This window comes from Cololabis saira, chromosome 13, assembly GCF_033807715.1.
Source record: "Cololabis saira isolate AMF1-May2022 chromosome 13, fColSai1.1, whole genome shotgun sequence".
NCBI classification, from domain to species: Eukaryota; Metazoa; Chordata; class Actinopteri; order Beloniformes; family Belonidae; genus Cololabis; species Cololabis saira.
In genome coordinates, this window is record NC_084599.1 from 27,282,348 (window position 1) to 27,306,948 (window position 24,601).

General features: G+C 37.0%; 1 protein-coding gene across 2 annotated transcripts in view; it reads right to left on the minus strand.

Annotated features, from left to right (window-relative positions):
* The window catches only part of LOC133458514 (adhesion G-protein coupled receptor D2), a 102,262-nt gene that overhangs the window by 70,897 nt on the left and 6,764 nt on the right, over positions 1-24,601 (minus strand). For both annotated transcript variants that reach the window (XM_061738488.1, XM_061738487.1), the window contains exons 6-20: positions 23,137-23,307; positions 22,925-22,998; positions 22,401-22,691; positions 22,022-22,133; positions 21,727-21,876; positions 21,178-21,280; positions 20,764-20,875; positions 19,964-20,019; positions 17,777-17,903; positions 17,102-17,205; positions 11,442-11,544; positions 10,188-10,341; positions 9,832-9,965; positions 9,302-9,417; positions 7,437-7,557 (exon numbers count right to left, since the gene is read on the minus strand). In XM_061738488.1, coding sequence (XP_061594472.1) covers positions 7,437-7,557; positions 9,302-9,417; positions 9,832-9,965; positions 10,188-10,341; positions 11,442-11,544; positions 17,102-17,205; positions 17,777-17,903; positions 19,964-20,019; positions 20,764-20,875; positions 21,178-21,280; positions 21,727-21,876; positions 22,022-22,133; positions 22,401-22,691; positions 22,925-22,998; positions 23,137-23,307 — 1,928 coding nt within the window. The remainder of the gene's footprint in view (positions 1-7,436; positions 7,558-9,301; positions 9,418-9,831; positions 9,966-10,187; positions 10,342-11,441; positions 11,545-17,101; positions 17,206-17,776; positions 17,904-19,963; positions 20,020-20,763; positions 20,876-21,177; positions 21,281-21,726; positions 21,877-22,021; positions 22,134-22,400; positions 22,692-22,924; positions 22,999-23,136; positions 23,308-24,601) is intronic.

Genomic DNA, 24,601 nt, shown 5'->3' on the forward strand with positions numbered 1-24,601 from the left:
AATTAATTGTTGCAGTAGTCATGATTTAACGATTTGAGTCTCTTCAGACATTTATTGTAGAGGTTTATTGCTGTGGGCAGAAAGGATCTGCTGTAGCCGTCTGCGTTGCAGCGGATCTGAAGAAGCCTGACTGAATGCACTCTATTGCTGAATCTCTGTGTTGCGAAGAGGACGCTCAGGGTTGTCCATGATCCGCTTCATTTTATGAGGTATTCTTCTTTGCCCAGAGGCTCCAGAACAGTCCCAGAACAGAGCCAGGCTTCTTTATCAGTTTGTTCAGTTTCTTGGAGTGACTGGCTAGACACTTTAACCACAAATTTGAATTTAATAGAACTATATTCTTTAATGAAAATGTCCTAAAAGTACATTCTGTTACACAACAAAGTTATAACATTCTCTTGTATTCCTTTTCCCCCCACCATCGCTTCTGGTTGTTGATGGGAATGCATTCTGGGATCCACAGAAGCCCAAACATGTCTCCATTGGATGCATCCTTAATTAAATGGGCAATGCAAGAGGACGTGAGGATTTCGACCATATTTGTATGGATGTAGGCTTTGAACTGGAGGAGTACTTTGGCTGTGACTGATATGTCACAAGGACAGATAAGTACACATATTGAGAAATGCTCATTGTCTTGTCTCTCCTTTTAACCCTGTCACTGCGTCTATTTTGCTGCCCTGCTGTGTTTCAGGTGCTCTGCTTTGCAGCTCTTTTTTTCCTCTTAAGTAGTTTCTTTTTTTGATAATCTGCAGTGCAGTGCTTTTTGTGAAAATAAAAGACTTTTGATTGCTCCTTTTGTATTTGGGTCCTCCACACCTCCACCTTAATTGTATTCATGGGCTTGCAAATTCCTGATAAATTACTGTAGTAGTTAACCTATAACGTCAGTATATCATAAATGAGAAAACTTTTGAATTCAGTTTAAAAAACAGGAATAAAATATTTTAAATCAGTGCATGTGCACTTATGTATGAACTTTTGTAGGAGGTCAGCTGTGAATTCTATCAAAAGCATACATGCCATTGATTTTTCCCCCTTCGCTCAACCATCACCAGCCTCACCACTGAGGTAGTAATGTTTATGAGTTGCGAGGAGATCAGAGGTCTGCACTGCCTTGTGAAAGCAAAGAGTTTCTATTTACAATACCATGCAAAAATGTTAGCCACCCCTGATATTGATTAAAGATACTGATTAAATCAAAGTTTAAATAATCATATCCATCCGTCTTTTTATTAAGATACAAACCAAAAATCTATTGAGAATATTATGGGAAGATTCAGTTGGCTGATTATTGGCTTAAAAAAAAAAGAAAAAGTAAAAAAACCTAAAGGTTATATGTACAGAACAATGTCAACATCTTGTTCAGAAGATAATGACTCTCAGATAAAGTCAGCATTAAGTGTAACCCCCCCCCCCCTTAATATCCAAGCACTGATTTAAATAATTAAAAGAAACTGCCCCATACACACATTTCCAATTATATAAATAAGGATTTTATTCTATTTAGGTCTTAGAGGGTTGAATTTACTATTGGTGTCTTAAAAACACTTGAAAATCAATATATTGATGTCATAACTGCTAAAAAAAATATAGATAGATTGGATAGATTAGACAGCCACACAGAAACACTAGGGGTGCCTAAAACCGTAGGCCTACTATATGCACATCAAATCAAATTAAATAATTGTGTCAAAACATAGATCAATTTCTTTCAATTTTCATTTGATTCAACGTTTATGGTGGCAGGAATTCATTTTTTAACTTTACTGTCCACAATGAATCGAAAAACAATTTTGAGCCTTAAGTGGAGTTGCAAGGGGTGGAGTAGGAAAGTGATGAACGACTGTTGTCTGTTTTGAAGTTAAAACCTGATGATCCATCTTGTGTCACCTGGATTGTATTGAATACTGTATGATTCATTTATAAGGCGCGTGCTCCATTGCGATAGCATCGGTACATTCTGTACCAGTGGAAATGGCTGCGAATGGGAGGAGTACTGGACCCATTTCAATAGAGACAATCTTTATTTCACGAAGGAAATGGTTGTGGATAGCCAGGTTAACAAAGGTTAGCTGTGGAGCTCAAGCTGGTCAAGAACCACCACCACATTTTGTAATGGTTTTAACTTTGACTGGTTCAGAATCAGGTACTTTTTTTTTTTTTACCTTGTCTGCACACATATTAATGGTTGATACCATTCCGGTAAAAACCTAAGGCATATATATGTTCATTATTACTATATTTAATATATATATACATATATACATATATACTGTATATACGCACACATACACATACATATATATACACATACAAACCCAGTGAGTTTTTTTTTTTTTTCAGTTTCAGTTTTTCAGAATCAGGTACTTTTAGCTGAAATGCAACTACTTTACGATACAAAATGCTGTGAATGCTTTCATTTCATGCATTTATTTATGAAATGAAATGTAATTAAATTTAATGATCAGTATAAGTATAAACCTAAATTCAAGTTTAAAAACAAATTGTTTTCAGTGATCTCTCAAACGGAAATATAATTATAAATTAATAATAATAATAATAATTATAAAAGGCAGCAGGTAAAACTGTATATCTGAACCTACCCTATCTAAAGCGACAATTGAAAACTGTGTGCAATATGCTACGGAAGGGACAGAACAACTGACTGTAGGAATACAAATGCAGCTTTGTGGTCAAAGAACTGAGTAAAAATAAAGAAAAAGAAAAAAAAAGAAAAACCTTCTCTCACACAATCACTTTAGATGCTGTAAAAGCATTGCTTACTCAAGCAACAAATCTCCCACATGCCAAAAATCAATAGGCAGAGCAACACTCTATTGATCATATCTATATCTTGGATGCAGTCTGATGTCCATAAGCCAAGTGTGTGTGTGTGTGTGTGTGTGTCTGTGTAACACTGCATTCCTTTCAATGCAAGCAACATTTATTGTGAAACACTGAACTGTCTTAAATCTTAAAAAAAACAAACATCTCATGTGAATCAGTGAATTAACTCGCCACTTATTCATGTTAACTTCACACCATCTCATGGAAAAGGAAATTAATGATCTTGACCAAAGTTTTAAGACGGTCTTGTCAAGTGAATGGTAGTTTGTGCATTTAAGGAGGTCAAACTTTCCATTTAAGTAAAAAATAATTACATAGATTGACTTATTTGACAAGGCTTTAGTAATCCACAATTACTGCATTCATCGGGCATATACATAATTTTTCTTAAATGATCTTTATTCCCGAGTGAATTGATAAACATATTCTAAAAGGTCAAAAAATCTATTAAAACCTTGAATTTTCTACAAGGCATTTACAAGGCACTCATTTTTCTGAGTTAGAAGACACTGAACGTGATATAAATCAAACGCAAAAAAAATAAATTCTATCATAGATTCCTAAGCCACAAGAAAAAAGAAGGAAAAGACAAAGGACACCTAGACACCTAACAGGGACGTTATGCATCCTAAACGACTACCAGAGGACAGTCATGCAAACATTTTCTTTCAAACTCCCCAACTTCCTTCACCTTTCTTCTATTGTGTCCCTCTCCTCCTTTCTCTTCCTCTTCAACACATCTCTGCACCTTAAAGTTATTGTTTAAAGTTATGGGCTAATAATAAGATGGACACTGCATGGCCAGGAGCCTATTATGCCCAGGTAATAGATAGTGCGGGGGTTTGAATGACATTGCCCAGAGATTGGATGACAGAGGGTGGAAGAATTTATCGTCTTCCTAAATAGCGGCCATTCCCCTTTTCCCTCTCCCGCTCTCTCCCTCACACACACACACACACACACATACAAACGCATGGAGTTCATGTCATGCTATTTATCTCTAGTTGATAAGGAAGTAGATGAGGCATATCTGAATTTATGGTAAAGAAGTTCATAAAAAATAAATTACCAGGTCAGAGCAGAAAGTTTGGATCAAGTTAGTTTATGAACAATGCAGACAATGTAAGTACTTTCTCTGGTTTGTTTTCTTTAAAGCTTTTTGAGTTGAGTGAAGCATTACGTGTTCTTGTTAAGATGTAGGTTGCTCATCCCCCAGGGCTTCAAAAGGTGTTCACCTCCTTGGAATAAAGTCAGCGTAGTCTTCCCCATAAATGTTAGTGCATTAATGAACAGTGGGAGGAAAAGACTTCAGAATAACAGAGGGTCTCTTTAGCTGCGAGCCACTGATGGCAACAAGGCGCTGTCTCATAGTGAGCAGATGAGAGAGGGGGAAAAAAAAAAACACGCTATGCTGTCTATTTGTTTTGTCAAAGAAAATCAAAAAAACCACTTAAATCAGTTCTCTACATCAAAGATGAGAAGTGGCAAAAAAACAGAGAAAAAAATATAAAGAATTATGACACAAGTGTAGTAGTTGCAGAGCATCATTTACCTCCAGGTTATGAAAGTCAAATAAAGTGAAAATCCGTGGCTGTGGAGGTCAGGGTGGCAGGCGTACATTTATGCCAGGTTCGCTGCATGTTTGCTCATAATGGCCTGCTTGAGTAGTGAGAGCAGTAACGGCAACAGTAGAGACACTTCAATGTTGTGAGGATGGAAGGGGGAGAAGAGGACTGAGCAGGGGATCAAAGAGAGCTATGAAAAAGGCTTGTCAACATTATCTGTTTTATTGATTTCACAGTAAAAGCTTGCCGCTTAAGCTTTACGCTGCTTTAGCTGTCCCCATTGAAAATACAACAGCTGCAGATAAAAAAAAAAACTAAAAAACTTCCTATTAATTTATTGATTTACTTATTTATCTCTTGTCTACCAGGTTTTGTATTTATCATTCGTATGGTTACACACATTTCATCATTTTTATGAGCGACCATTAGTGGAGCTATGGCCCACTCAACTCTCTTTGCCAAAAGGATCAATGACAGTGAACATAGCGAGAGTGTCTTCTATATAAGCAACACAACTCCCATATTGAGGAAAAGGAGAATACCACTTGTGCTCTAACAAGATCATGAGACCACAGCAGAGACGGTGGCCCTATATAGAAACTTAAAAAAAATGGATAAAGAGATCATTAAAAAAACATGTTATCATTTTAAGTTCAATAGCTTTCTAGCCAAGAACAACATTAGTTTTGCTTGTATTTGGTCACTTAAAAAGCTACTAAATATACTGAATATTTAGGCCAGATGATGACACTAGTTTGCCAGCTCATAGTTTTACTTATTCATTTTTTTCACCCATTAGAGAATCATGTCAATATTACATTTTACACCAAGCCATCAGATTTTTAACATCTGTCTTCAATCCTGAAAAGGGTCACGGGGAGGTGCTCATGCTCAACACGTGATCCATGAACACAGTCAAAAAAATAGATTCTTCCACATTAATATCATACTTTCCAAATTATATTATTTTATATCTTGAGGTACGTCATGTGGTAAATGCAAGAAACATGGTTGTAAGCCTGCCCTGATGCAAAATTAGTCTGAGGGTTTTCCAAGTGATGGAAGCTCCAAGCAAACACACAAAAATAGTGTTTGTAGGAACTGGACTGGAATTGGAGGAAGATTTCCTTTATCTGGGTTCAGAGGGTAAAAGCGAAGATGCAGGGAGTCTAACAGCTCGGCCCTCATCCTTAGCCCTTTCAGCCATTATGTCCGGGCCAGCATGGGACCCCACCAGGATCAACTGGCCTGTGATAGTGGCATAATCCTTCACTAAAGCTTCCATTGCAACCTTAATGTTATGCAATAGTTTCAACAAAAACACTAAATATATGCAAAAAACAAACTTGAATAAAAAGATGCTTGCTGTGTATGGATACACAGCGATAATGGCCATCAATGATAAGAGAAGACTCGAACTGGAAGGGGACAACAAGAGGGCTGAACATCTTCTACCGGCTCTTACATAAGTATGGTAGTAAGTTATAATAACCCTCCCAGACCAAGGACTTCTCTTTGCACCGTACAAGTTCCCAAAAATGTTGTTACAGGATGGTCATGAAGAAACCCTGACCTGGTTAGTAAGTTATGAAACAACCTAACACAAACTGAACAAAGTCAAGCTCTTTGATCCATAAATATCAAGCTCAAATCTATTGGTGGTCTGCAAAAATACTTAAGATAACAATTTATTCAGATGACTGACCTGACTGACAAAAATGTCAAAGCTTGATAAGATCCAAGAAGGACATACCATACAGGGCTGCATGCTCTCACTGAAGTGTAAATTTGAAAGCATAAAGTGTCATGACTGAAATAATAAATAATAAGTGGTGGAATTCTCAGACAAGCAGTGGCTTTAAGATGACAAGTGGACAGCAGAGTGGACAGATTCATCACTAAAAAAAAAAATCCAAGAAGAAATCCAAGTTACATATTAACAAGCATTGCATACGACAAGAGGCCAGCAAAAACCTCGGTGCTAATTACTGCAGACATGGAAAAAACATAATTAGATATAAGAGGGAGATGGAAACCACTTATGATAACCAAGGGGTCTGGCTTAATGATCAGTGTGCAGCTAAGACTTCCATTGATTTCCCCATTAAATAAACAGCTCAATTAAAGATACAGCTGATTAAAAGATGACTATAATTTTCAGGAGCAGACCTACAGATGCTGGAGAAGCTCAGGAACCTGGGGCTACGTTTACTCATTATATACAGTTTTAAAAATTATTTCCAAAGTTTTTTGGAAAGTGAACTGTGGAAATTCAGCACTAAAAGCATTAAACTAATGTGCAAAAACCATAAACAACTATAACGCTAACATCTGAAGACATAAAGCAGCCATAATCAAACAAACAATACGGCCCACTTTCCTTGTTAAAAGGAAGCATTTGCTTAACACGAGCCAGACTGGGGGCCTTTTACCCCTTTATGCCTCAGCCTCGTCACTCTCAGATAAAACCTCGACTGTTTGCGTCCTCACTATATGAGAATAGCAAAATTACAATCTATAATAGAAAACCTCTCTGTTTCTCACTGATGGACAAAACAGTTTACAGGCTACTTGCTGCTCACTTGTGTCAACTGTGACACACTTTGTTTATTATTCTTTCTAATGAGATGGCACTTTTTAAGACTCTGCCAATAGTAAAAGTGTATTAGTAATTATTTACAATGTACATGTTAGATATTTATTTTGTTTTCCTAGTGTTAGTCACTGTTATACGAGGAATCACTAATTACAAGCTGTGTCCATCTTGCCATTTAAGTGGTGATGACATCCCCAGATTTTACAATTGTTCCTTTATTTTTAATTATTATTATTGATTTTTGCATGGATTTTGTCTTTCTATTAATGTGAGGATGTCGTATTACCACTGTGCTTGTGTTTATAGTCTTGGGACATGCAGTTAGTTTGATCTTTTTTGTTCTACCAAGATTAGTCATAGTAACAACTGCAGAGTTGGCGTACCTGTGAGCGTGTGTGCGGGTGTGTGTGTGTGTGTGTGTGTACCTGTAGGGAATTGAGGAGGATAAAGATGTAGGCCATGACGATGGAGAAAGGAACCAGAACTCCACATAACCACGTCAATCCAAGAATTGGCAGCAGCACCAACACTGCTTTCATTGCTGCCCTGAGATCACAAGAGCAAAATAAATTTAAAAAATATCAACAGATATGGACAGATTTTGGCAGTTAGATACACAAGAGCAAAAACACTGAACTATTTGACTGGCAGACCTGATTAGGAATGGATATCGCCACAGATTTCCCAACTGGATTCAAGTCTGACTTACAGTTTGATTCGACTCCCAGTTCAATTCAATATTGATTGAGTTGGGAATATTTCATTTACAATGCAAGTCTTTCTTGGATATGAAAGCAGAACCAAAGTCTTACATTCACAAGTGAGACTAATGGGAATAAAGCTCAACGCATGCAGAGGAAAAAGCATGTATCAAAAGATCGGTCTTGGGATTTTTATGAATTGATAATGGATCATTCACTTTAAGATGAGTAAAAGTCCTTTTTTTGGCAGCATATTTTTTTTAAAAACGACCTTAGGTCTATAAAGTTTTGCACAATCTATATTAAGCCAAATATAAATACTGATGTTTAGGAACAGCTGTACAGCAAACCAAATTAATTTTAAGTATTAACTTTTTTTCCCCCAAATCACTTCAGCCTCTCTGATCATTTGGAGCTCAGTTCTATATTTCTTAAATTTTCAGTTCTTTCTGGATATAACTAAGCAACTCTGGCTCAGTGGTTGTTCCATATACAAATCTATGTGGGCAGGAAGGCTCACAGGGTGACAACTTCCCACCTTCCATCCAGCTTAATTCTGTTTAGAGTGGAATTAGCTTCCCTCTCAGGTGACCGCCAAACCGCAACAGCTGTCTGTGTGTTTGTGTGCGTGTGACATGGCGTGCAACGAGTCCTAGTTTACTCAGCGGAGGAATGTGTTTGAGTTTCCGAGATGGCTGCTACCCAGGGGTGCCAAATGGTTCAAGGCTTCCTTTGAAAACTCTCATAGAGCTTTTACTGTGTCCCTCAGTGGGCTCAAGAAATTAAATGTTAAAAAGAAGATGAAATTAGAAAGAAAAAATTAGAAGAAAAAAAAAAACATATCGGACAACACTATTTTCATTAATCGGATGATACTGAAACTTGTTGAAGAGACAACTACTTGACCACATGCAGCACACTATTCTGCTTATACAGAGCAAATCAATTCAAGCTAAAGAGAATAACAGCAATGAGAAGCACCTTGTGATAATATGAAAATATAATTTCCATACAAAAAATCAAGTGCAAGATGGAACAAATCGAACAAAATTGTAGTACTTGGATTCACAATATTAAACAGAGCTACAAATGCTAGACTATATATATATATACACACATATATATACGCTCATTAAGTACAACAACAAGTATTAACAAAGAAGATTAAGAATACATATATTTATAATTCGTCAATTGTTGAAAAAAATTTGAAAAACACAATAAACTTACACCACCACCAATAATAACAAAAACACAAACAACAGCAGCAGCAGGCCCTGCTTCTGTTATTGACAGTATCATAAATGAAGTGAAGCAAGTTCAAATAAAATTTAACTAAACTAAATTAAAATATATGCTTTGTTCTGAACCTTCTTGTGACACTAAAACAAGATCATAATAAGTAATTACAATGCTTACAGCACTTAAAAAATAAATATCACTACTGCAGTCAACTCAAACAACTTGTCTGATAAGAAAAACTGCAACACAAGATTACCCTGCGACTGGGATTTGTATGTCTCAAGGCCACTGAGTTGAGCAAGTACATTTTTACAAAAGGAGAAATGGTGCCTCCTAGTGGTCACTACCTGAACTGATCATAGGCTTGCTCAACAGGACTGGTGCCCAGTGCCAACATGATGGACCTTCTCTTTGCCGTTGAGATGGTGATGATTACCACCCTGGTGAGAACCAACATATTCACCTGAGAAAAATAAAATAATTTTTAAAAAAGACAGTAGGGTTAGGGTATATGAAGTGGCTACAGCCAATTGACAGGCAGGCTAACAGGGAGCTTATTAGAATTGACATAAACTGGAAAGGAAGCTGGAAAAAGAAAAGGGAACAAGAGAATTGCAGGCTGACAAATCTCTGATTGTAATATGTCAAAAGAGGGTGGGGGAAAAGCAAAGAGGAACCTAACAGCAATACATGCATGAACGAACTGCTACACATAAATGTTATAAAACATTAATACAGAGTGCTACCTTTATTTTAGTACTATCACTTACTCTCACAAAACCTACTTCACACAGTCCAGAACAGCAAATGTATAACTGTTAAAGTGGGAAACTAGTTGAAATGTGTAGATGACTTAAGTATGAATGAATTTACTGACCATGATGATGAAGATTACAGGACCTGCAAAACCCCAGATTACACCGTTTTCAACAGTGAGCCAACAATAGCCATCTGCTGAGTAGTTGCCTGAGGCAGAAGCAAGTGTGATGGTGACTATCAGTATTGGTAGACCTAGTTGGAGAAAAGGAAAAAAGTAACAAGAACATTGATATTTTGAGGGCAAACAATGGAGGGTTCAAAATAATAACAAATAAGCAAAAATAAGCAGTGTTTCTGGCCCATCTAGTGCCTTCACAGACACATGATTTCAACATGTTTTACAAAATATCTGTCTCCCAAAACTGAGACAGCAACATGCGACAAGAATGATTTGGCCTCTGCGACCCATCATACCCCAGCCGATGAGATAGTAATACTTCATATGATGATCCTCATTCAAGTTGACAGCTACCACCTTGCTCCAGAGCAAAAGACCCTCCACCAGCATCCAGCTAAAGGCTGCCATAAAGAAGAGATGGAGCAGCGCTGCTACAAGCGTACACGCCACCTTCAAAAACAGAGACAATAACAGGAGTTACATTTCTCAATTTCTCAAAAAGCTAAACTGTGGAGTAACATTAGTTTTATTCCGTTTAAAATTTTTTAAAGGTATCTGTTTTATTTATTTATCTATCTCTTATAATGTTTTTATTATTTTTATTGTTGTGGACTGATTTTTTTTTTTTTTTTTTTTAGCCTTAATCCTTGAACCTTTATCTTTTTATAAATTTTATATATTTTATATTGTATGTCAGGGTGCATTGGTCTCCCAGTTTTTATCTTTTTGGTCTCCCAGTTTTTATTTGTTTATTATGCTTATTTTTCAATCAAAATGTCAAAGCACCTTGTATTTCATGTACCTGGACGAAAGGTGCTATATAAATAAAATTTGATTGATTGATTGATTGATTGATTGATTGATGTCATAACAACAGTAGAATAAATTATGTACATATTACTTGGAAATTAAAAACATGTATACATACCGTACTTACTCTAAAGCACTTGAACATAAGATGGGTGTCAAAAATAAAATATAAGTAATATTGGTTGGCCTGTAATGAGTTGGTTTATTTTTCAGCTTCAAGCGGAGAATGTTTTTATGTTGGCAAATATAGTTTATATACACAATACAAACATAAAATATGAATGCCTTCCAAACAAATTGGTTGTTAAAAGTGCTTGATCGGCTCAATCCTTATACAGAAATACCTTGTTTAGTTCTGAAATAACAGATTGATTACTTTCTCTACCCACAGAGGTAAAGCCTGATCAGATTGTGCGGTCAAAGGGCATCTGGTCAAGTTAACTAAAGGCCACTGAGTGACCACCAAGATACCACATATGAATACAACAGCTATGGTCATTTATGCGACATCCCATGCTATGTGATAAAATAAATCGGTTATTTTTCCAGGCAAGGCTTGACAAAACTTAGTGAACACACCATCATTAGCAGTTAATTCACAAAGACAGACACAAGGAGGCACGTCTAATCATTACTGATCATTGACCTTTGTTCCCTGTCTGTCCGTCTCCTGGGGTGGCATCAGATAATTTACACTGGTAAGTGAAAACAGATGTGCTTAACGTCTGCATGTACAGTACCTTGTTGTGAATTGCTGAGCCGCTGCAGAGCAGAATCACCTGGGCGCAGATCAGAGCTATGAACAGATTCTTATGGATGGATGTCCTGTCTGATTTAGGGATGCTATGGATGCAAAAACAGAAAAATGCAATTGGGATAGTGCAAGAGTATTGCTTAGGGGTCATGATATTGTTAGAATATTGTCTGTTTATATCACATGTAGAGAAAAATACTCTTCAGAAGAGAATTAAAAAAAAAATCAGGACAAAATCATATTCAAATTTATATTTGAAAAAGAAAATACAGTTTTTAACCTAGAGCAGAAAAAAATAATAATAATAATAATAATAATAACAATAATAATAATAATAATAATAATAATAATAATAATAATAATAATAATAATAATAATAATAATGATAATGATAATAATAATAATACATTTAATTTAATAGTGCCTCTCTACACCCAAGGTCATCTCACATAAAAAATAATAAACTAAAAAAGCAATAGAGAAATTATATAAAAATAAGACCAGTGCTTAAGCAGTCGGCAGGGTCAAAGTGAATAGGCAGCAAGGGACAGTAAGGTGAATGGTGGAGGACCTGAGATTACAGGAGGGAATGGCAATGTGGAGCAAAGAAAAAAAAAATGAAATACATAAATAAAAAAGCAAACCATATTTGCAAAAGCAAAAAAAGAGAGGACAAGAAAAAAAGACAATTTGTATTGTTCCTGGTTGTCTGTAGCAGCATCAGAGCGAGCAAAGTTTCTACCTGGTCAAAAAGGACTCAGATACAGTGTTTAGAAGCCTCGAGCTGATTGGGCAAAGAAGGATGCTTTACAAAATGTCAAACACAATGTACACGACTGGACATCCTCTTCACATCACATTGATGTGACATTCAGTCAAAAGGCCTCAGCTCCACTACAATACGAACCACCACAGGAGATCCCTCCTGCCCACAGCTATAATCATTTACAATGACTCTTGAAAGAGACTCATCTATTGACTAACAGTTACTGCAATATGTAATTTCCCTTTAGGGATTAATAAAGTATTATTGAACTGAAAAATAAGTATTGACAAGTGACTATGTAAATTCATGCATCACAATTAAAAAGACAAAAACACATATACATGTAATCTCCCTGCAAAAGAAGATTAGACACTTAACCCAATTCTTGTAGAGGCAGAGGAAGAAAGTTTATGTAATTTAAAACACGATTTACAGGATTCAAACTGAAGATGGGTTCTAATGAACAAAAGTCTTCCCTGAAAATGTATGCGAATAAAGAGGTATTCTGCTTTGCAATACTATATAAACATAATTAAAGACTGTGAATTTGTTAACAACATACTGTATGTTGAAATTTGCCAATTGAGCATTTTGGTGCTGCTGTGTAAAAATGTGCAATTGCAAAATTACTAGGTGTGATATAGTGATATAGTGATATAGCAATATAAAACAACACCATACACGTCTGAGGTGAATATCATCAAAGCAGCGTATAGGCCGCGTACTAAAGAGTAAAAAAGACATGAAGCTGCCATGGGCAGATTAGTAGTAGTGGTAGTAGTCGTGTGACTGTCCTGCATGTTTTAAATGTCTCCTTGCATCAGCACACCTGATTTTAATTCAAGGTGATCATCAGCTTGTCATCAAGGTCTGCACAGCTCTGTTAATGACACAGTCGCTTGTATCAGGGTGTGATGAAGCAGGGACGCATGTAAAACATGCAAGACAGCGGCACTCGAGGACCAGGATTGCCTACCGTTGGTCTAGACTCTAGAGCAACCAGTAAGTGCAGAGTGAATACGTCTGTCCTGCTGCCTTCAGCATGCTGCAGGGACTAAATGAAAGGGAGCCCGGAGGCAGTTGGGCAAAGAATACTCTGATACATGAAAGATTTTAACTTTGACCAAGTTAAAGACCATTAACATTAATATAAATGTGACCAAATTTTGATTTGCTTTCAAATAACTACATATACACACACACACATATATATATATATATATATATATATATATATATATATATATATATGTATTTTAGGGCTGGGCGATATATCGAGATTTTAATATATATCGATATATTTTCAAACACGATATGGTACGAGACAATATCGTTTATATCGATTTAAAAAATATATATATATATATATATATATTTTTTTTTTTACATTTTTTTTTTTTTAATGATTTTGATATAGCTTATTTTGTGACAAATTGACTTGAATGTTTTATTTGAGATTTGCACAAATGTTTTGTTATTTGCACAACTGTCAACCTCAGTGGAAAAGTCTGCCTGTTACAGTCTACATTGTATTAATTGCACAGTGTATTTTAATTTAATTGTTATGCAGGAAAGGGATATTTGTTTTATTTTATTCAAGAAGCATTTTTATTCTATATATGTAGGCAGTTTATTTTTATTTCATTTGTTTTATACATGTTGATATTGTGAAGACCTCTGTTAATAAAGGTACCTGTGTGACATTTGGCACGAGGCTTTGTATTAAAACTGACTGTTTTTTAAGGGTTTGCCTCAGAAAAAAATGAAGCTCACAGAGATGCTATGCTATAATGCCTTGGGGGAAACCCCAATTATGGCACAGAAAAAATATCGAGATATATATCGAGTATCGCCATTTAGCTAGAAAATATCGAGATATGACTTTTGGTCCATATCGCCCAGCCCTAATATATATATATATATATATATATATATATATATATATATATATATATATATATATACAAAAAACATTATATTACACAGTATCATTCAACTGCCAATCAATATATTTGGCTCTGAAACAGCTATGTTGTAAAGCATCCATCAAAGGACAGAATGTGCAACAAACTGTCAACTGCTCGCTCCTGCGGTCATTTATCAGTCGTGTACCGAGTGACTACCGCATAGACAATACGCAGCACTGACGTATGGTCGGGAGGAAAATCAAGTGAAGCAGATTTCATTACCTCTTGATGGTGTCTGTTTACCAGTCTTACTGTATTACAGCTTTAGACCTGCTAGATTTTCACAATGTGAAAGAGTGTGTTTGGGTTTATGCACTTGTGCTTTGGCTTTGGTCATGTGTGTGTTTAAAATGTACATCATACACAAGCATATGTGAAATGCCTTGCTGCACTCCCTGTTTTTAATACAGTCATAAATCGTCAGGGCAGCTTCTCTAGTGCCGACTGCGACCCCTCAGCGACCATAATGTTAATTAACAGCTGCAGCATTCAACCATAAACCCTCAGAGTGGACTCACATGTGAACCACAGTAATTACTGAATTAGCAGAAGTCAATACTGACTGAAGCCTTAGAAACACCAGAGAAACAGTTATACGTCTTGTAAGTTACTCCGTAGTGTCCGGTTGATGTTTCTCTATTACCATTTATAAAAACTAAGATACAGCATTATAATGTTTTACAGCAATATTGGCTTCATCAGTCTGTAAATTGATGGCATTCAGTCAACCTTAATGTTTCCTACGGCTTTATTCAGACATGCCTGTAAAAGTGAGTGAGAGCACCAGGGGGTCAGGTACAACAGAGGTCCTCAGACTCAGTTTTCTCACACCATGCTGTTCATATTGGTGTGCCAAGCAGACAAGGGTTGAGTAACACAAAGTGGGGATGCAAAAAAGCAGCATTTTTCTATATGATACAGCTCTGAGTAGTATCTAAACTTGAGAGGGTTTAAGTATACTACCATAACAGCACAGTTATCAACTCAAGTGAAGATTACATACAACACATTTCCCAACAAAAGTGTGATTAAAAACACAATGCAATGATTTGCAAAGCTCATAAAATTTTATTCCCACATATCAGATGTTGCAACTGAGACTTTTTAACATTTATTGGAAAATATTAGCTTCCTTAGAATTTGATGGCAGCAGCACATCTCAAAAAGGTTGTAAAGGACAATGTTTACTATTGTGTAGCATTCTGTTTTCTTTTATCAACTAGGAGAAGAATGTTGTCCCATTTTTGTCTAATGCAGGATTTCTAGCTGCTCAACAGTCCTGAGCCTTCGTGCCATATTTGTTGCTTCATGATGCTCCAAATGTTTTCTATTGGTGACGGGTCTGGACTGCAGGCAGGTCCATTCAGCATCTGGACTCTTCTCTGAAGAAGGCATGCTGTTGTGATGGATATAGTATGTGGTTTAGCATTGTCTTGCTGACATGTAAGGCCTTCCCTGAACGAGACATCTGGATTGAAGCATATGTTGCTCTAAAACCTCTATGTACTTTTCAGCATCGATGTTGCCTTTCCAGATGTGTAAGCTGCCCACGCCATAGGCACTAATGCAACCCCATACCATCAGGGATGCAGACTTTTGAACAAAGCTCTGAAAACAAGCTGGATGGTCCCTCTGGCTTCTTCTTTGCCTCGTCGAGCCATAAACTGCATTTATGGATTGCATGAACTGTGTTTACAGATAGTGATCTCTGGAAGTGTTCCCAAGCCTATTTAGTGACCTCCAGTTGAGAATCAGGCCTGTTTGTCAATGTAGTGGAGGGCCCGAAGACCATGAGCATTTAGTTTTGATCTTTGGTATTGTCCTTTGGTATTGTGTGTGTCAGGAGGAGACTGCTCCTGATTCTCTGAAGATCCCACAATCTACAGTGTATGATGTCACCAAAAGATTCAAAGTCTTTGCAATTTCATGTTGAGAAACGTTTTCCTGAAATTGTTCCAGATTGGTGAACCTCTGCCTATCTTTACATCTGAGAGGCTCTGCCTCTATGAAATACTCCTTTTATACCCTCTCATGTTACTGACTTGTTGCCAGTTAACTCAATTAGTGTTTCTTTTGAGCTATCGTTGCTTCTTAGCCATTTCTGGACTTCCAGTCAACCCCCCCGATAACAGATCCTACGTCCTTGAAAGTATTGGTCTTTACATTGCTTGTGATCTTTTTTTGGTTTTCTACTCCAGTACTATTCAGCATGACTATTTTTAATGGTATTTCTTTTATTACTGTTCGTTTTTGCTTAAAAAAAAGGTTAAAGAAAGGTTATGTTAGTTTATGACACGTTTCCTCAATGTAAAGATTCACATAAAAGAAGAAAAAACTTATTGTAAAATGCTCTTCTAGTTGATTTTGATTTGCACCAATTACTTTCCCAGCATTTTGCTGCCCCTGTGCCCCTTTAAGACATATTGCTGCCATCAAAATCCAAACAACCATTGTTGATATGTTTATAGGGAATGAAATACATGTTTTTGCAATTTGCAAATCATTCCATTCTTTATTTCTTTACATTATATGCAGCATTCAACCTTTTTTGGAATTTGATTAGCACTTCCCCAGCAGATACCATCTCCACACAGTTACTGTCTATCAGCTAAGAGATCTGCATCTCCTCAGTTAGCAGCCACTTAACACATGTAGCTAATATCAGGTCTGAGAGGGTTTAAAGGGGGTTTTCTCACTGAAAGGGACCAGAAAAAGAAGCGATAAGTCGAAAGACCTTTTCTGTTGGTTTACTTTTTTGGTCCACTTTAACAGGACCGAGTTCAGTTTATCTGAAAGAACCCAATGTGGACACACCATTAACAACTGATGCTAATGTATAATTGTGTTTGTCGTTCCAAACAAATGTGCAGTTTGTCCACAGAGGTAAACAGAAAAGAAAAATCAGCTACTCACTCAAGCACAGTGAACAACATCAAAGTCACCACCAGGGCACACAGAGATGCTCCAGAGCCGATGAACGTGAGCTTGCTCAGAATACGCTCGTCTTCGGGACTCCACTGGAACAGAGGAGAAGGGTGATGATGGGAGGGAAAGAATACATTGTCTTGTTTAGCGGTCAATATGCAACCGTATTTACAATATTCAAAATCAATTTTAGGCTAATGACCTTTCCAAGAAAGTGACTCACTCTGTCCTTTAAAAGGACAACTAAATATTTTAAAAATGCTACGCTTGAGATTGATTGGTTATTCTTTTAGAGTTGAAATATTTTACATTTTCATACTTCTGTGAGAGGAAAGTTCTATCAATACATTCATCAGTGATATAGACACAGTGGGAGTGTCACATGTTGGCTGATGAAGTCTACAACAAATCCTATCTGACTGCAACTGTAAATATTACGAGGATACAACCTAAACTTTAGATCTAGAATTTAGATCCATAAAGGGGACCCTCCCCCTTTTCTTTAGAAAGACTACCATTATTTCCATAAGCGATCACGTTTATTACATATAATTATTAAAGTAAAACAAAAGAAGAAGAAAAGAAGCCGCTGCATTATACAGTTCTCCTCTTGCAACCACACGGGAGAGTTATCCAAGTGCACCACAAAGCAACCTGAGTTACCTTTGACTCCAGGTAATTCATCAGAACTGCGAAGTTGGTGGTGTGGTTACACTGACAGGATGTGAAATGAGAACTGGCAAGGATCACGGTGCACCCATCACTGGACCAGCTACTCATATGAGTATGCCTATGTGATACAAAAACACAGATACAAACACACACTGATTGGTTTGGTCCAAACGAGTAAAGTTTCACATGCGCTAATCTGAGGATATCAACACTCATATGATATATATATATATATATATATATATATATATATATATATATATATATATATATATATAGGCCCTTTATACTCACTGACTCACTGCAAAAAAAAAATCTAAAGTAAAACTGACTTTGATGTTAAATAGCGAAAGAGCATTTTCACATGTGCCCTACAAAAAATATCCTAGGTTTTCAAACTTAACTGTGTCGCCTGATGAAGAGCTCTCATCTGTGAGCCTAGATAGCATAAAGATTGGCCTCTGGAACAAAAAGGTTGTGTGGTGTGACAAGTGCAAACTGATCTTATTCTAGGGGGATGGATGCATCAGGTAAGTACAGCAGCAGATGGAGTGATGCACCCATAGTGCCTAGTGCCCACTGTGCAAACCTGTGGGAGCAGTGTCATGGTCAGGTGTTGCTTCAGGTTCACTCAGTAAGATCAACAATGTTGCATGGCCACGAAAATTAAGTCAGCAGACCACCTGAATATAGCAAATGACCATCTATTTTTTTTTTCTATCAATATATTTCTTTTTTTAATTTCGTTGCTTTCGTGAAGGATTTCACAAGCCTGATCATCCGCCTGATGAATCCAAGATTTATACCAGGGTTCATCAGGCTCAAATCATACAAGAGAGGTTTAGATAGCGTATGACATAATTTTTACACATGGACTGGCCACCAGAAAACCTCAATCTCACAGACAATCTTTGTGATTTGCAGGAGAAGACTTTACTCCTTGGTCTGACTCCCTTCATTAAGAAATGCTCTTTGTGAAAAGGTAATACAAGTCAGAATGGAAATAAATATTCCAACACTGCATAAACTTATCAAAATGATGTAACAGCAAATGTGGAACATTGATCTTTGTATTTTGTCTTCCAGTCCGGTTTCTGGCCACACCACAGCACTAAGATAGCTCTAGTAAAGGTCCTTGATGACATACAGTACGCTTCAATACGGATAGTGGCAACATTTCAGTCCTGACATCTTGATAGACTGGTTGAAGAACTGGGTGGGACAAAGCACTTACCTGGTTTGAGTCCTATTTAAAGGACAGAGACTATTTTGTGTCCTTATGTAACTATTCAAACAAAAATAGCATGTGGACTTCCCCAAGCCACAACAGCCAAGCCAGAAATCTGGGAGTTCTGGCTTGTCAGACCTGGATCTCAACAGCCACATTAAGACAGCAGTGAAGTCAGCCTATTATCACCTAAGAACATAACGAGGATTAAAGAACTGAGGTCTCAGCAGGACTTAGAAACACTTGTCCATGCTTTTATCTTCAGTAGACTGGACTACTGTAACGCTGTTCTCATGGCTCTCCCTTAAAAATATCCATCAAACAGCTGTAGTTAGTTCAGAACGCTGCTGCCTGAGTCCTCACTAAGACCAAGAGAGTGGACCATATAACTCCAGTTCTTAGATCTTTACAGGGGCTTCTTGTCCGTCACAGAATAGATTTTAAAATCTTGCTGTCAGTTTATAAACCTCTGACAGGTCTACATCTACATGTCTGAGCTCTAGGTTCATTATAAACCGACCACAACCCTCAGGTCATCAAGGTCACGCCTATTTTCTGTACCCAGTTAGAGTTAGAATCAAAAACTGTGAAGCAGTGTTCAGCTTTTATGCTCCTCACCTGTGGAAAAATTCCTAGAATGCATCACGGCTGTTGAAAACTTAGTTGAGTTTGAAAAATGTATTATTAACTGCTGCATTTCCGTAATTTACCACTTTGCACTAGAACCTTTATTTGCATGTCATTTGTTTTATTATTTTTAACTGTCTGTCTTTAATTCTACTTTTAAACACTTTTTTAATGCATTTTTATATAAAATGTTTTTTTTTCTTTGCAAATAAACTTGCCTTGGCTTATTATATTTGGTGGAAATGTACAACAATAGGCTTTACAACATGAAACAGTTAACATATGCCTTAGGTGGAGGAAACCATTTTTGAATGCTTACTTACATCAGGCTAAAGTTCCAAAAGGCACAAACAGGAGTTACTTTTTGGGAATACTCCACCTGGAAACAGAATCACAAGTTTGCATCAGTTTCCATTCTCAGTCGACAAGTAACGTGACAAGTAACATGCCTGATACAAGAAATATCATGACTTCTTCTGCTTAATATGTAATAGTGATCATGTAGAGACCATGGTTTTTGGAAGTGCCTTTAGGAATCCGAAACCACAACACAAAGACAATAAGAGATCTTCCAGACATATATTTTGCCAGTTGGAGATGCTAGACACCAGCATGCTTCCCACATCCTAACATGTTCCCTGATGCTGGGTTCTGCCCGCAGATCCTTGCCAACAATGATGAGGCCCATGTCAAAATTACAGCGCTCTCTAGCTCTATCCATTTCTCCAACAACGAAGATTCAGACTCAAAAGCCAGTCATTCACTTCATATCAACTACTTCCTCAAACTTTGATAAGCTATATTTTCACTGGATGGTAAAAGGCAATTAAATGGAATTAAAATGTTTTGGATCATTTCCATTTTTGCCTCTTTTTTACTTTTTACTTTACTTTTCTCTCCAGTTTTCGGGTGGTGGGAACAATAAGAATTGCTTCCCTTTGATAAACTTAACATCTACTCCCAAAAATATGTCCTTTTTCACGTTGCAGCTTCAAGACTGAAATCAAAACTGAAATGAATGTATCTTTTTGTTAAAGATGCATTCATTATACAGCCATATATAATTCCCATCATGGCCTAGATATTCACGGTGAGTGAGGTCGCCTTGAACGACGGACTGTACCGTGTTTGAAGAAGAGAGGGTGTACTGGACAGCCACAGGGATGGTTTGAGCCTTTGAAGTATCTCGGACGCTGGCTGATATGACAGCAGAAGTTAGCTGACCTGGAAGAATGCTGTTAAGACAGACAAAATTCAATCAAGACTAACAACAGGGTTAAATCATAATGGGTTGCTCTATTTAAATTTTACTGCTCAACGTATTTTTAGAGTACAGAGCTTGTTTTTTATTCTGAAAAAGAAAATCAGAGGCGATTAAGATGAGACACTTGTAAGAAATGCTCTGCACTTCTGTAAGACTATAAAAGTTTTAAAGGCTGTAAAAAAAACTAAGTAAAATCCAGTAACGCCAAAGTCTGAATCAAATACTTATTAAACATTTTGTTTCGGTTTCAGAAAAGCCTACAACTCTACAAACCTTTTTTTCTTCTCTCCACGACTCAGTGTTGGCTCATCTGCTTCAGACACAATCTCACTGAGATGACTGTAGTGGGTATGAATAAACATCACTTCCTCACATCCTGATTTGGGAGAAGGCATCCATTTATTTAGTAACCTTATTGTTTTGTTTTTTGTAACATTTCTTATAGCACATGGTAAATACGTCAACATGACCACAAATGCATTTCTAAGCTTTAAATCTACAACTGATTTGCATTCATTTAATTGCCTAAAGAGACACAATGACAGCAAAAAGAGAAGTTCATGAGGGTGTGAGTTAATGTAATTTATCTTATAAGGCCCCACCCACATGAAGACAACATCAGGCCATTTACTGGCACATCTCTGTCTTTACGAAGGAATTAAAAGGGTTTCGTTTCCGTGTGGATATAGCCTAAATGTTGTTGAACTTGTATACTACATTCAGAAAAATCTTTATATTTCAGTTTGAAATGTTTTAACCATCTATGCTTTGGTCTTCGTGGCAAGCAAACATCAGGTGTGGGTGTTTGCTTGTGGATCCTACCTAGTTTGTTGATCCTCTGGAGTTCAGAGTCTGGGATAAGCAACTCATCAAGATTACTGCTGCTGCTGGGATTGCGAGAGCCAACGGCAGATGGCTTGAAAACTTGATTAAAGCTCTCTTGAGAGAGTTCCTGCCATTTCATATACACATCTGCCGGGACAGGCAGCATAGGAAAAAAAAAAAAAAAATAGACAAAAACAATTGTAATAGATGTAATAGAATTTTTTTTTTCTATTTCTGATGCAATATCTTACAGGTGTAAAACAGTAAATACAGTGTGTTCTGCATATATTACCTATGTTCTTAGTAGAAAGAGTGAAACCTCTTTCTTCTTCAGATAGCACGTCTGCAAGAGCTTCAGTGAGACCATCTATGCTTTTGACAATAGTAAACGGTCCAACGCTGACCTGCACAAACAGTTCAAGCAATCCTGATTAATGGATATACCAGAATGAATAATTTAAGATACAAAAGCTGGCAACAAAAGTTTTGGTCATCCTTTTTAAAGGGAAGAGATATGCAAATGACCATGGAACAAAATGTACAAAAAAACATCTTTGATTATCTAACCTATCCTAATTGTTATAAAAACATCAGTATGAGAAAATGCATAACCAACTTAAGAACATTTTGAGAACAGAGCAAAAACATATGAACCGATTCCACTTCCTCACCCCATCCTCCGTCAGGCCTATCCACTGCGCAGCTGTGTCCGGCTCCAGCATCTCACTTGCAACATTAACATAGTTGGTAGCAATGGATGCCAAAACCTCTGCTGCATTAGCTCCTGCAAAGTGACCACTTGCTGCAATCACTTCGATCATCTGGGTGAGGGAGAGGACGTCACTGGGGGTCAGGAGGTTTGGGCCGCCGGCCTCCAATGCATTGAGGACAGCTTTCGTCAACTGCTGCATCAAAGTCAGATCTCTGTTCCATGTGGTGTTAACACTGATCACCTTCATCACCTGAGATAGAACATGGATCGATATTTTGACATGTGGAAATTCAACTGGGCTGCAGCGCCGCTGAGTCACAGTTTCGGCAAGCATACCACAGTCTTGAGGACTATGACCCACACAACCAAATTCAAACTTATCCTCTACCGTTACTGTCAAGTATCATCATGTTTATTTAGGACAAGTGATGTTTATAAATGAATTTACAGAAAAGTGACGATGTGCTGCAACACAACTCTCACCAGTTTAGTCTGAGGATCCTCATTCAGTTTACTGAAGAATGGCGACTTTGGCAAATTGAAAACATTCAGTCCCTCTGCAGAGACAGAAAAAAGCTAGTTAATGTAGTGTCACCAAGACTTAAATATGTACTGATATGAAAAATGCAGCATGCACCTTTTTGTATGAGTGAGTCACTATTTTATTAACAATTTACATTTTTATATTAAGTTACCATTCTTAAATTTGCACACAGCTCCTCTGTATATGTTGCACTGGGCTTGCGCACATTTCTCAGTAACGGGGTCAAAGATGTCACAATCTTCATCAGACACGTCGCTGTGGAAGATGTTAAAGGATGTTCCATTCTGCAAAGGATTTCCATTCTTCCACAAATTGTGGATTCCTAGTGAAATAAACAGTAACATTTATTCAGAATATTTATTTGCTGTATTGAATAGACCCAAAATAGGGCTGAATGCTGTATTCGGTTACAGTAATGCACATGTTACAAGTCACAACATAGCCAAGCCAAGGCACAGCCTCCAAGCTATGATATAATGACAAATCGACAAAACATCACACACTTGAAGTGAAACGTCCCAGACTCCTTATTCATGCCAGGATAAAGTATCACGTCTCGTGAATGCATTTTTGTAACCAAGAAAGAGTCTTTTCTTATCATTATTTTCCACATTTTTATAGGCGTGCCAGTCTCTTTCGAAGTATTTGTGAAATGGATGAGGGAAGATTAGTTGCAGAGGTTGGGAAATATTGTGCTATGCAAGCCAGAAACCCATCCTTAAAGGGAAAGTTTGGCCGGATATGTGTTGCTCATTTTTCTATTGAGAAATCAAGTGTAACCCGTTCCACTCCAGAGTCTCCCAATCGGGGGGCCCTACTGCAGAGAAGCAGATGAGCAGATGAGCATTAAAAATAGGCTAGAGTTTAAGCGGTGCATATCTACATAGAATTTTAAACTATTGTTTGATTGTTTCCAAACATATTTCAGTATGGTAAACATTTGATTATATAATACAAATAATTGTACTAGAGTAAAAATAATTATGTTCCATCTATTAGTTTAAATTGAGGTTAAATCCCTCTAAATGGTACAACTACGCCACCTGCTGACAGAAACTGGCATCTCTGCTGTCCCTTTATCAGTTTTTATCTATTATTTATTAAGGCTCTATGTAGCCAGAAAAAAGCTAGTACGTGGTACCTTGCCAACTCTGCAGTATTTTCTGATGCGTTTAAGAAATACACTTATCAAAATATACATTTCTTTTCAAAGTATTGATTTAAATAGACTACATCTACACTGACTTTAAATCCAGTATCACCACAGCCTACATTTTGCAAGTAGGCCTTATGGTTCGTTGCTTATTTTTGCTGTTTGAGGCCTTCACGAATAGTACTTAATCTCTTCTGTGGTTTGTGACTTACAGTGTTGTGCCACAAATGTTTAAGTGCTTATTTAAGATGCCTTAAATCCTATATTTTTATTATGGCTTTTTCCTGCTCAGCAGATAACAATTAATTTATTTTTTTCTGATAGTTAAAGGAACTCATGGCTTATGATTTTTGAGCTTATGTTTTAAAAAAATGTCTGAGGTTTTTAACAAATGAAAACAAGTCAATGCCTGAACTTTTGCACTTTCACTGTTACCATTCTAACTTGTTTTTTTACTGGTCAT